At 43.6% G+C, this 11,929-nt stretch overlaps 1 protein-coding gene across 5 annotated transcripts in view; it reads left to right on the top strand.

Annotated features, from left to right (window-relative positions):
- LOC144027302 (EEIG family member 2-like) overlaps positions 1-11,929 on the top strand; it is a 124,536-nt gene that overhangs the window by 108,453 nt on the left and 4,154 nt on the right. For all 5 annotated transcript variants that reach the window (XM_077534709.1, XM_077534707.1, XM_077534706.1 and 2 more), the window contains 2 exons: positions 6,871-7,007; positions 10,441-10,510. In XM_077534709.1, the coding sequence (XP_077390835.1) occupies positions 6,871-7,007; positions 10,441-10,510 (207 nt within the window). The remainder of the gene's footprint in view (positions 1-6,870; positions 7,008-10,440; positions 10,511-11,929) is intronic.

Genomic DNA, 11,929 nt, shown 5'->3' with positions numbered 1-11,929 from the left:
ATAAAAATCATCCATGTTTCACCTCCTCCGAATTGTGTTTTCCCTCCAACGACTGAAAAGTTGCCTCACCAATAACAATCGTCGACATCTCTGCCAATCCTGTAGCTTAAAACATCTCAGCCAATCCTGTAGCGTAATGTCATCTGTAGGCGAAGGACTCCCGAATGGATCTGGCAGGCCGAACACATATGGTACCGACACCGGATTGAAGGAGCGGCGCTGCGCCGCTGCTGAATGAATACAACGAAAATGCTGCATGGACAATATGTAGATGTTAAAATAAAAACTTCATTTGGTTGTCAAATGAGTCATTTTGTAACAAAAAAATTACAAAAAAAAAAAATTGAGTGATTGAGTGAATCATTACATCCCTAAACACGAGGGATGTAACGATATCTGCCCTGCGATTGGCTGGCAACCAGTCCAGGGTGTCTCACGCCTACTGCCCAGAGCCAACTGAGATAGGCGCCAGCACCCCCCGCAACCCTTGTGAGGAATAAGCGGTCAAGAAAATGGATGGATGGATGGAACGATATCCAAACATCACGATACGATATTATCACGATATGAAGCTCACGATGCGATAATTATCACGATATTGTGGGGAGGTTGGCGATATCTAAAAAAGGTCACAATATTGTAAAAAATAAAAAAAATAAAAAATAAAAAGCACAATATTGTGCTTTTGTACATAACAGCAATGTTGTTATTATTATTGTTTTATTATTATTATTATGTTATTATTATTATTATTATTATTATTATTATTACTATTATGTTATGTTGTCAATGTACGCACATTGAGTTCCTCCACATATTGACTCATTGACGCATATTACGTTCCCCTTCATCTGACAATTTGTGTAGATTTTAAACATAGAAGGGCCAAAACATCCCTAATTAAAATTAAATTGCACTAAAAAAAACACACAAAAAATAGCCACCAGAGAGTGCTAGAACTGCACAAATGTAAATCAACCTGACTTTTTGAACAGATGTGTTGCATTTAAATATTGTGAACAGGACGACAACGATATTGTGGCAGTTTTAATATCACGATATTGCGCTTATCGTTACATCCCTACTAAACACTGGTACCTTTTTGAAACAATTCCAGAACTTAAGGAAGAGCAAGGATTTCTGTTTCACACTTTGACTTGTACGTGGCAAGGCAACCTGGTTTACAATAGTGTGCCAACACAAATTTCAAAAAGGACCAAAAGCAGCATTTCTGGTAACAAATGTCTATTACTTCTTGTATAACAATACATTTACAAAAACATATTTAAATCTATCAATGTGATTTAGTGTAATCTGTATATGTAATCTGTATATATCTGTATATATATATGCAAAATGCAATATGCAGAAGACAACAGTGGCTTTTCGTTTTTATTTAAAAGAAAACTTGCTAAGCCCGGTGGTCTGGACAAAATTCGACCCAGCATGGTGGGGCGTGACCGACAGACATCAATTGATTATTATTACTGTTTATCATTCATTGAGTCAGTTTGCACAAGGCTCGAAATTTTATTTTTCTTTGTGGAGCAGTTTTGCAAATCAAGGGCTTCATTTTATTTCTTGTAGAGCTTTTTTTTAAGTCCAGGGATGGAAAGCAAGGGTTTTAGTAGACAATAATAAAATGACAATATAACAACACTTGTTTTTTTCAATTGTTTTTCTCTTTTTAAATAAGCAACAATGTTTTACTTCTTACATCATTCTCACATCACACCTAAATAGAAAAATAAACCAAGATACAAGACAGGTAGACATCTGAGTGTAAGAAGGCGGTAGTGATGCAGCTTTTTAGCGCGTAAAGACATTTTCACAAGAACATCCCTGTCGTACCTTGTGAGTAGGGATGTAACGATAAGCGCAATATCGTGATATCGTGATATTAAAACTACCACAATATCGTCGTCGTCATGTTCACAATATTTAAATGCAACACATCTTTTAAAAAAAGTCAGGTTGATTTGCATTTGTGCAGTTCTAGCACCCTCTGGTGGCTAGTTTTTTTTTTAAAGTGCAATTTAATTTTCATTAGGGATGTTTTGGCTATTCTATGTTTAAAATTTACACTAATTGTCAGATGAAGGGGAACGGAATATGTCTGTGAAGCAAGTTAATATGTGGAGGAACTCAATATGTGCGTACATAAACAACATAACATAATAATAATAATAATAGCATAATAATAATAAGAAAATAACATTGCTGTTATGTACAAAAGCACAATATTGTGCTTTTTTTTTTTTTTAGTATGAGCCCTTTTTTTTTTTACCTTATTTAAATATTGCCAACCTCCCCACAATGTTGTGATAATTACCGTATCGTGAGCTTCATATCGTGATAATATCGTATCGTGACGTTTGGATATCGTTACATCCCTAGTTGTGAGTACCATTTTGAAATACCGCTCCAGATCTTTGCCAGTACTGTCATGTTCTGTGTTGGGTGGTTGGGTTTTAGTTTGGTTTTGGGTGTTTGTTGTCTTTTGTCCAGTTTTGTCTCCCCTAGTCTCGTCACTGTTAACCTTGTCCACCTGTGTGTGCCTTCCCTCCCCGTTTGTGTGACCTAATTAGTGCCCTCTGCCTGCTGTGTCTCCCAGGTGTGTCCTGTTAGTGTCATCAGTGTTGGTATAAGGGAGTGGTGTTTGTCTCACGCGGGTGTGGGAGCATTGTTTGAATGTTTGCATGTTAGATGTTGAATGTTTGTATCACAGTGTTGTGTCTGTCTGCCAAGTCTTCCAAGTCTTCGAGTCATCCACGCCAAGTCTTCCAAGTCTTCGAGTCATCCACGCCAAGTCTTCCAAGTCTTCGAGTCATCCACGCCAAGTCTTCCAAGTCACCCACACCTTCCAAGTCACCCACGCCAAGTCTTCCACGCCAAGTCTTCCACGCCAAGTCTTCCACGTCAAGTCTTCCACGTCTTACACACCAAGTCTTCCACGTCTTACACACCAAGTCTTCCAAGTTTTACACACCAAGTCTTCCAAGTCTTACACACCAAGTCTTCCAAGTCTTACACACCAAGTCTTCCAAGTCTTCCACGCCAAGTCATCCAAGTATCAGCATCTCGCCACGCCAAGTATCAGCATTCCGCCACGCCATGTATCAGCATCCTGCCACGCCAAGTATCAGCACCTGTCCACGCCAAGTCTCAGCATCTGTCTACGCCAAGACAGTCCAGGTTCGTCATGTCAGTTCTCCCCCCGTTCGTCATGTCAGTTCTCCCCCCGTTCGTCATGCCAGTTCTCCCCCCGTTCGTCATGCCAGTTCTCCCCCCATTCGTCATACCAAGTCCATCCATGTTTCACACTGTCAATAAAGTTATTCTAGTTGCTGTCATTCCTCTTCATGCCTGGTTTTTCCGCCTCTGGGTCCATCCACCAGACCCCCACCGTAACAGAATGCTCCCACCAACCCGGACCCTGCGGAAGCCTCTAGTCCCCGTTCTGGCTCCTCACCGGCCTCAAGTCCCCGTTCCGGCTCCCCGCCGGCCTCTAGTCCCCGTTCCGGCTCTCCTCCGGCCTCTAGTCCCCGTTCCGGCTCCCCGCCGGCCTCTAGTCCCCATTCCGGCTCCCCGTCTCCCTCGAGTCCCCGTTCCGGCTCCCCGCCGGCCTCTCGTCCCCGTTCCGGCTCCTCGCCGGCCTCTAGTCCCTGTTCCGGCTTCTCGCCGGCCTCTAGTCCCCGTCCCGGCGCCCCGCCGGCCTCAGGACCCCGTCCCGGCGCCCCGCCGGCCTCAGGTCCACCGGCCCAGCGCCCCGCCGGCCTCAGGTCCCCGTCCCGGCGCCCCGGCAGCCCCTAGACTCTACGCCTGTGCCTCTGCCGCCCCCGGACGCAACGCCTGTGCCTGTGCCGCCTCAGCCCCTGGCTGCTTCACCAGTGCCGCCACTGGACACTGTGCCTGTGCCAATGCCACTCCTGGACGATTCGCCTGTGCCGCTGCAGCCCCTGGCCCCTCTGTCCCTGGCCGACGCAGCGCCTGGCCTCTCTGTCCCTGGCCGACGCAGCCCCTGGCCTCTCTGCTCCGGGACGATGCGGCCTCTGGCGTCTCAGGTCCTCTTGTCGCGGCCAATTGGCGTCTCAGGTCCCCTCGTCACGGCAGAGTTGCCGCCTTCTCCTGCTTCCTCGTCTCTGCCTCAGGTCAAGTCCCCAGCTTCCTCATCTCTGCCCCAGGTCAAGTCCCCAGCTTCCTCATCTCTGCCCCAGGTCAAGTCCCCAGCTTCCTCGTCTCTGCCCCAGGTCAAGTCCCCAGCTTCCTCGTCTCTGCCCCAGGTCAAGTCCCCAGCTTCCTCGTCTCTGCCCCAGGTCAAGTCCCCAGCTTCCTCGTCTCTGCCCCAGGTCAAGTCCCCAGCTTCCTCGTCTCTGCCCCAGGTCAAGTCCCCAGCTTCCTCGTCTCTGCCCCAGGTCAAGTCCCCAGCTTCCTCGTCTCTGCCCCGGTCAAAGTCTCCGGGCCTGGGGTCCACCCCGGGCAGCACAGTCACGGCGGCGGATCTGGGACCCAGCACCAGGCGCCGCAAAAGGCGGGCCCACCGCGGGGACCGGCCCTTGGCGGCGCCACCCATGTTTCCGCCCTTTGAGTCTGCAATAATGCCGCCTCCTGGGCCGCCCCCTGATGCGGATTTCATGAACTTTTGTGAGGCCGTCTTTCGCCCCTTAGTGGCCTCTTATACGTACCCTGATTAGAGGCAGAGTTTTGCTCCTGTTCCCGTCCCCGCCCTCGCTGTTTTGGCTATTTTTTTTGGTTTGTTTGTTTTGGGACGTCTGGGGGCCGTCCCTTGGTGGTGGTGGGGGGGGGGGGGGGTACTGTCATGTTTCTGTGTTGGGTGGTTGGGTTTTAGTTTGGTTTTGGGTGTTTGTTGTCTTTTGTCCAGTTTTGTCTCTCCTATTCTCGTCACTGTTAACCTTGTCCACCTGTATGTGCCTTCTCTCCCCGTTTGTGTGACCTAATTAGTGCCCTCTGCCTGCTGTGTCTCCCAGGTGTGTCCTGTTAGTGTCATCAGTGTTGGTATAAGGGAGTGGTGTTTGTCTCACGCGGGTGTGGGAGCATTGTTTGAATGTTTGCATGTTAGATGTTGAATGTTTGTATCACAGTGTTGTGTCTGTCTGCCAAGTCTTCCAAGTCTTCGAGTCATCCACGCCAAGTCTTCCAAGTCTTCGAGTCATCCACGCCAAGTCTTCCAAGTCTTCGAGTCATCCACGCCAAGTCTTCCAAGTCTTCCAGCCATCCACGCCAAGTCTTCCAGTCACCCACGCCTTCCAAGTCACCCACGCCTTCAAAGTCTTCCACGCCAAGTCTTCCAAGTATCAGCATCCCACCACGCCAAGTATCAGCATCCCGTCACGCCAAGTCTCAGCACCTGTCCACGCCAAGTCAGTCCAGGTTCTTCGTGTCAGTTCTCCCCCCGTTCGTCATACCAAGTCCATCCATGTTTCACACTGTCAATAAAGTTATTCTAGTTGCTGCCATTCCTCTTCATGCCTGGTTTTTCCGCCTCTGGGTCCATCCACCACACCCCCACCGTAATAAGTACAGTACCATGTTGCATTGACGATCAAACAGATGAGCTTTTAATGAGAACACATAAAAATATATGACTTTATATTCCTGAACGCTAGCTGCAAATGACTGCTGAACGCTAACAGCTTCCTTTGATGCAGGTCACACACCACCATAGGTTAAAGCTGAGCTATTTTTTTCCCCCTCTTTTTTTTGGCTGCGGAGATGCGAGACTAAACGGGCGGGTGTATAGGCTGTAGTGAACACTAACAAAAAATATATAATGACATGCATACAGGCAGACAAAAAAATACCTATTTTCTACCCCCTACACTCCTCACAGTTGACTGCGATCGACTGGCTAGAAACTCCCGTCTTAAAATAATATGCAATAATCATATACAGTATAGCACCAACTAGGGGTGTGCTGAAAAAATCGATACGGCAATATATCGTTACGGGCCTCATTACAATACACATCGATACGCAGGCGTCAGAATCGATATTACTCGTTAACTTTAAATAGACAACGTTTGCCTCTGCAGCTTGCATTGTACCTAAAAAATAAAAACCAACAGCGTCTTTGAAGTTAATTGCCTTCAATTGATTGAAAAATAGCTCACTAGTGATTGGACACTGTGTCTTGCTAAGAAAAATAAAAGCAGAGGAAGAATAAGAATTTGTTTTACTTATAAACTTAACATGGCATGTGTCTCAATGTACCAATTTTCGTGTATTTTGTTTAAAAAAAAGAAATAAAATGTGTTACATGAAAAAAATGCTGTTTTTATTCCCCCAAATATTTCAAATAAGCACATTTTACAGCTGTAATTTTAATTCTTTGATATTTTTGCTCATATCGGCTTATGCCTAATAATAAATGTTCCCGGTGTGTCTGTGAAAACTGCACTGCGTACACATTTAGACCAGGCATGCCGCTTGGTGGTAAACCAGAAGAGCTGCTAACAAAAACAGTTTTGTCATCCAGCATAATAAACATATCCTTTAGGTATACATATGACTGTTATTATAAAATGCAAGTCATTTAATATATTGGGATACGTATCACCTTGAAGATCATGTATTGGGATACATATGTATCGCCCGAGCACCAACCTCACAATGCCCTTTGCTGCCAAAAAGTAATAATGAAAGTCTACTACCAGGATGTGATCAGTCAGCAACACTATTTTATGCTCACAATAGATTTGACTGCCAAACAAATCCAAAGTCACAAAGACAGTTTAATGAAATGTGTTATGGGAAGACTAAAAATAGCCATTTATGTGGAAGCAACTGTCAATTGCAATTCATGTGTTTAAGAGGCAGCACAAACTCTCTCCCCACATATCCCCTTATCAGGCATCCAGTGAAGCAGGACTCTATGGAGTCTCAGCTAAAGAGGATGGATGATACTCGAGTAGATGCTGACGACGTGGTGGAAAAAATCCTCCAAAGCCAAGACTTCACACCCGACCTTCTCGACTCGAGTGCAGAAGGTAACACGTGCACATGCACAGACACTATTGCATTCATTCTCGGGCCATGGATGTATGGAGAGAAGTGTGCATCAGTACACAGCAACCACACACTCACACTAGGACAATAATATAAGGCTTTTAAAATAAAAAAAGAAAAAGAAAAAAAAGAAAAAAAAATAGATGTTTTATTCACTAATATTTTGTGGTATTGAATGGTTCAAATGTGCTGTTTTTATGTTGAATATTGTTGCGCGATTAATGGTTCTGTGACAGTCTTGAACAGCTGCGACACAATTAACTCTTTGACCGCCAAAAACGTTTAATGACGTATGCTAAAATCCTAATGAATGCAGCCATAAACGTTAATTGACCTTTACAGAGAATTTTTTTTTTCTCCTCAATGGGCAGTGCAATGTCTTGTGCAGCACTGCCTATTCAATGGGTTGTGGAATCAAAAACACCCACTAACTATGGCCAGCAGATGGCAGCATTGTATCTCTTTTCAATGGGCTCGCGGTATATGAAATTACAATGAAATACGACTGATATGATGAAATTGAACGTTTTTAAGGATGATTGATCAAAGCCTTTGTCACATTAAATCTAATTCACAGAGCATCAATAAACAAAACAAAAAAAAAATAGTCTCTAAGTCACTGTTGTGCAAAAATGTACCTTTTCAATGTCACTCAAATTACCTATTTTTGAGTGGTGATTACTAACGACTAGAATAAGATCGTAACATACTTTTTTATGTTTATGTAGTCGTAGCTTACAATATTTTGTTTGCCTTCAAAGATGAGTGAAAATGCTCGAAATCGGCTGGCATTGTTGCGGTTGTTTTTTGGATATTTGGCATTCAAAGAGTTAACCTGACATGATGCATTTCTACATGCAAATCTCCTTTGCAATGTAGTAACAAGGGCTGTAGAAATTCAGACTTGACTTGAGAATGACCCCTAAATTCCAATTCAATTCTTGAATTTGAATTGCGCTTGCAAGCAGGAAACAGAGTTGAAATTGAAATCGCAGACATTCCATGAAATTCAAGGTGAAAAACTAAACTGTATATAACAAGGACGTTTTACAGTATGTAAGCCTATTTACAACATGAATTCCATACAAATATTATAAGTACTTTATGTACACAATACTTGTATAGTAAATAGTAGAGTATTTTTTTTACATTAACATTGAAAGCCTACCCAAATAAAACAGATCATTAAAAAAGAAAAAAAAGAAAAAAAAGAACAGCACTTGCTTTATCTAAGTCTTTAAAAAGGCTGCCAGTGCCCAGTCATTTTGGACTGCTTGTTAGGAGCACATTAATGAAATACATTGTCTCATTGTCGCTGATGTTTAATGAGAATGAGTTTCACTGAATTGTCTTGAATTTGATTCCACTTCTTGTGGGATGGAGTCAATTCAAATTCGTCCATTGAATTTAATGGGATATATGCCACGGAGGAGGCGGGACTTCTGACTTCCTGGGTTTCACATATGGGTGGGCAATATGGTAAAAATGTCATCACGATTCTTTAAAAATAAATTCATGATCTCGATTTTATTACGATTTTTTTTTTTTTTTTTTTGCATATTTTTAGACTAATCTTCACATTTCTGAACATTTTTGTAAAATTTAAAAACATTTTTACAATGTATACAAAACCCTAAAAGAAAAAAAAAAAAACAGACACCTTAAGCCAACTAAGCTTTCTGAACAGGTTTCAATTGAAATTGCAATTTTTTATCAAATAGTGCAATGAATGTAAACATAAATGGTAATGAACAGCCTCAGTTACTTCTTTCCACCGCTTGCTTGCTTGTTTTTTCATATGGAGTGCCCTTGGTAAATGATTGTGTTACCGTGGATTGTGTTAGCTTGGAGCTGCTAGCGGCTGGTCTCGGTTTCCGTTTGTTTTGGCTGTCGCCGTCCAGTTTCGGATGCTGTCTCCGCTTGTGATTAAACAGGTTCGTTGTGTTGCCATCTGACGTCCGAATGGAGTCTCGTAAACTATTATATTGTATTATATGCACATTTATGATCTAATTTACATGGTAATGTGAACAGGTACAGCAAAGGGGAGAATAGCTCCTGGGAAAGGAGGAACAAAGAATGAGAACTTAATACAAAAAATACAATGAACGGGAAACTAGACAAACATGGGACTTATCAGGCTGAACTACTTACTTCAGCCCAATTTAGCAAGCACCAGTTTGTAAACTTTCTGGTAAACTCTAAAAAATGTTGAGCTTACAGTCTGTCGATGTTTTGGCCCTCAAACTATCCATCCATCCATCCATTTTCTTGACCGCTTATTCCTCACAAGGGTCGCGGAGGGTGCTGGCGCCTATCTCAGCTGGCTCTGGGCAGTAGGCAGGGGACACCCTGGACTGGTTGCCAACCAATCGCAGGGCACACAGAGACGAACAACCATCCACACTCACACGCACACCTAGGGACAATTCGGAGCGCCCAATTAACCTGCCATGCATGTCTTTGGAATGTGGGAGGAGACCGGAGTACCCGGAGAAGACCCACGCGGGCACGGGGAGAACATGCAAACTCCACCCAGGAAGGTCCGAGCCTGGACTCGAACCGGAGACCTCAGAACTGGGAAGCGGACGTGCTAACCACTCGACTACCGTGCCGCCGCCCTCAAACTAATAGAGATAAATTGAGAAGTTTACCCTGATCTGAGTCTCACAGTCGGCGGCCAGGAGGTCGTTTGAACAAAAAGAAAAGGACAAAAAATGTACTATCACGGCCCTGTAGTTGTTGTAGGCAATGATAGAATGCACGCCAAACTAAACTATTAGTCTATCATGGAAGGCTAAAACAAATACACCAGAGTACACCAGACAAACACTGCATACATTCACAATATTTCATAGGCTTCTATTTAACAATGCATAGATGTGAAGTTGTTCTTTCTCATTGTGGAAAACACAATGAGCATATGCAGTTCTAGTAGTTGCCTTTTGTGGTCGCCATTGAAACACCGTTGAGATGGGTGACAGATGTTGATTGGATAGATATCTTTGATCCTTCAAGTTTGTCTGGAACAGACCCTGCATTCCTCAGGAGTTACATAAACAAGGGCTGCCATGTGGTATTTATTGATTTATTGACTTTCTGTGAACGTTTACCTTCCATTGAAGTGTCATCGCCCGAGCCTTAGACGAAAGTGCTAGTTTCTTGGGAAGATTACCACTAAAGTGTCCCTTTTGTAACCTGCGTAGCAATGGCGAATCTTGAGAATTGGTGATAACTGCACATAGTACAGATTCATTTATTGCTTATGTTTAATAAATAAATGGGAAAAGGACCTATCGTTCAGCCCTACTTGAATCAGTGTGCCCTGAGAACACGTCCCAATTCTGAACCTGCTCAAAGCAGGAAACGCTGACAACACATTGCAGAATGACATGATTGTATTTCTATTTTCAGAGGAGGGCTTACGTCTCTTTGTTGGGCCTGGAGGAAGTACAGCTCTTGGAAGCCATCATCTTCCTACCAGGTCAGACCTGAACTATTCTTTGGTTGTTCATTTAATGCTTATGATTTAAACTTACTGTGTGTGTAAAAAAATAAAGTAGGACATTTTAAACTGTCACCATCATAAAACCTTGATTAGGTTCTCCCTCCATTTTCTTTGCCACTTGTCCTGTTTCGGGTCATAGAAAAGCAGATTGCACTCCTGATTTGTCAATTAGGGCATAAGAATTCAGACTCGTAACCATCCCAGTATAAAACAGGGATCACCAATGTGGTGTCCTGCCACCGGAGCTGCAGCATGGGCACGCAGCAGCTTAATAGGCACCCGGCGCTCCCCGCAGAACACAAACGAAGAATGTATACACACGGTGGGGCAACAATACTCACCAAAAACAACCAAGCAGGAAGTGTGTGCAAGCATCAAGCTCGCGATTTGCAGACACTACTTTGCGGAGATCATAAATGGAGTGGGGGGGGGGGGGGGGGGGGAGACCAGATTTCTGCTTAGTGCAGAACCTGTCATGAAAAAATATCATGCAAAGGAGGTTGCAATTCTAATTGTGAATTTCATCTTTTAACTTATTTATCTCACTCAAAAGTAAAAAACAAACAAACAAAAAAATAACCTTGAAGGGATACAAATTCATTCAGAATATAATTTATTATTATTATACAAAAATATAAAGTAACAACAGTGAGCAGGGATGGATGCAGAACACATTGAAGACAGCTTGCATAGAAGAAACCTCAACGTGCTGAGAGGAACCTTGACATACTGACAAAATTCACTCAATAAGGGTACAATTCTATATGACAGATCGGGTTGCCAACTGTCCTGTATTAGCCGGGACGCCCCGAATTTTGGGCTAAATTGTTATGTCCCGTACGGGACCTCAAAAGTCCCGTAAAATAATTCTCAATTCATACACGAAATGCAGCAAACGGCATCCTTGCTATTTTTGGACCACGGCTGCTCCCGTAGGTTGACAAGTGACAAGTTGCTCGTAGCCAATAAAATGAGTCGCTGAGTGTGACGTTATGTGGAGATCTTGCAAGGTAAGAGAGGCAACTAGAGAAAGGCACTTCCTGGTTTCGTCACAGCTTCATGTCACCTACACTAAAAGCCGATCTTAATACGTCGGCTGCGAACGTATCAGCGGGAGCAATACAAGATGTATTCTCGTACTATTTATGAACAAATACTGCGAGAATTTAGCTTGCTGGAAAGTTTCGCAATCAGCGCTTAACACAGCAAACCGCACTCTAGAGGTCCTAGATCAGCTAAAACGACAATGTCACGAAGCACGGCACCTGTCAGCCAATCACAGGCATCAGGCATCGTCACGTGCATTTGTTGTAGCGGCTTATACTGCGTAAGTGGCTAGAAAATAATAATAATTATGTGTAGTGTTGTCCAGTCGGTTAGGAAGAGAGAATGGAT

Source organism: Festucalex cinctus, chromosome 10, assembly GCF_051991245.1.
Source record: "Festucalex cinctus isolate MCC-2025b chromosome 10, RoL_Fcin_1.0, whole genome shotgun sequence".
Classification (NCBI taxonomy): Eukaryota; Metazoa; Chordata; class Actinopteri; order Syngnathiformes; family Syngnathidae; genus Festucalex; species Festucalex cinctus.
The sequence above is the reverse complement of the archived record's forward strand: the minus strand, read 5'-3'. Positions and strand labels throughout refer to the sequence as shown.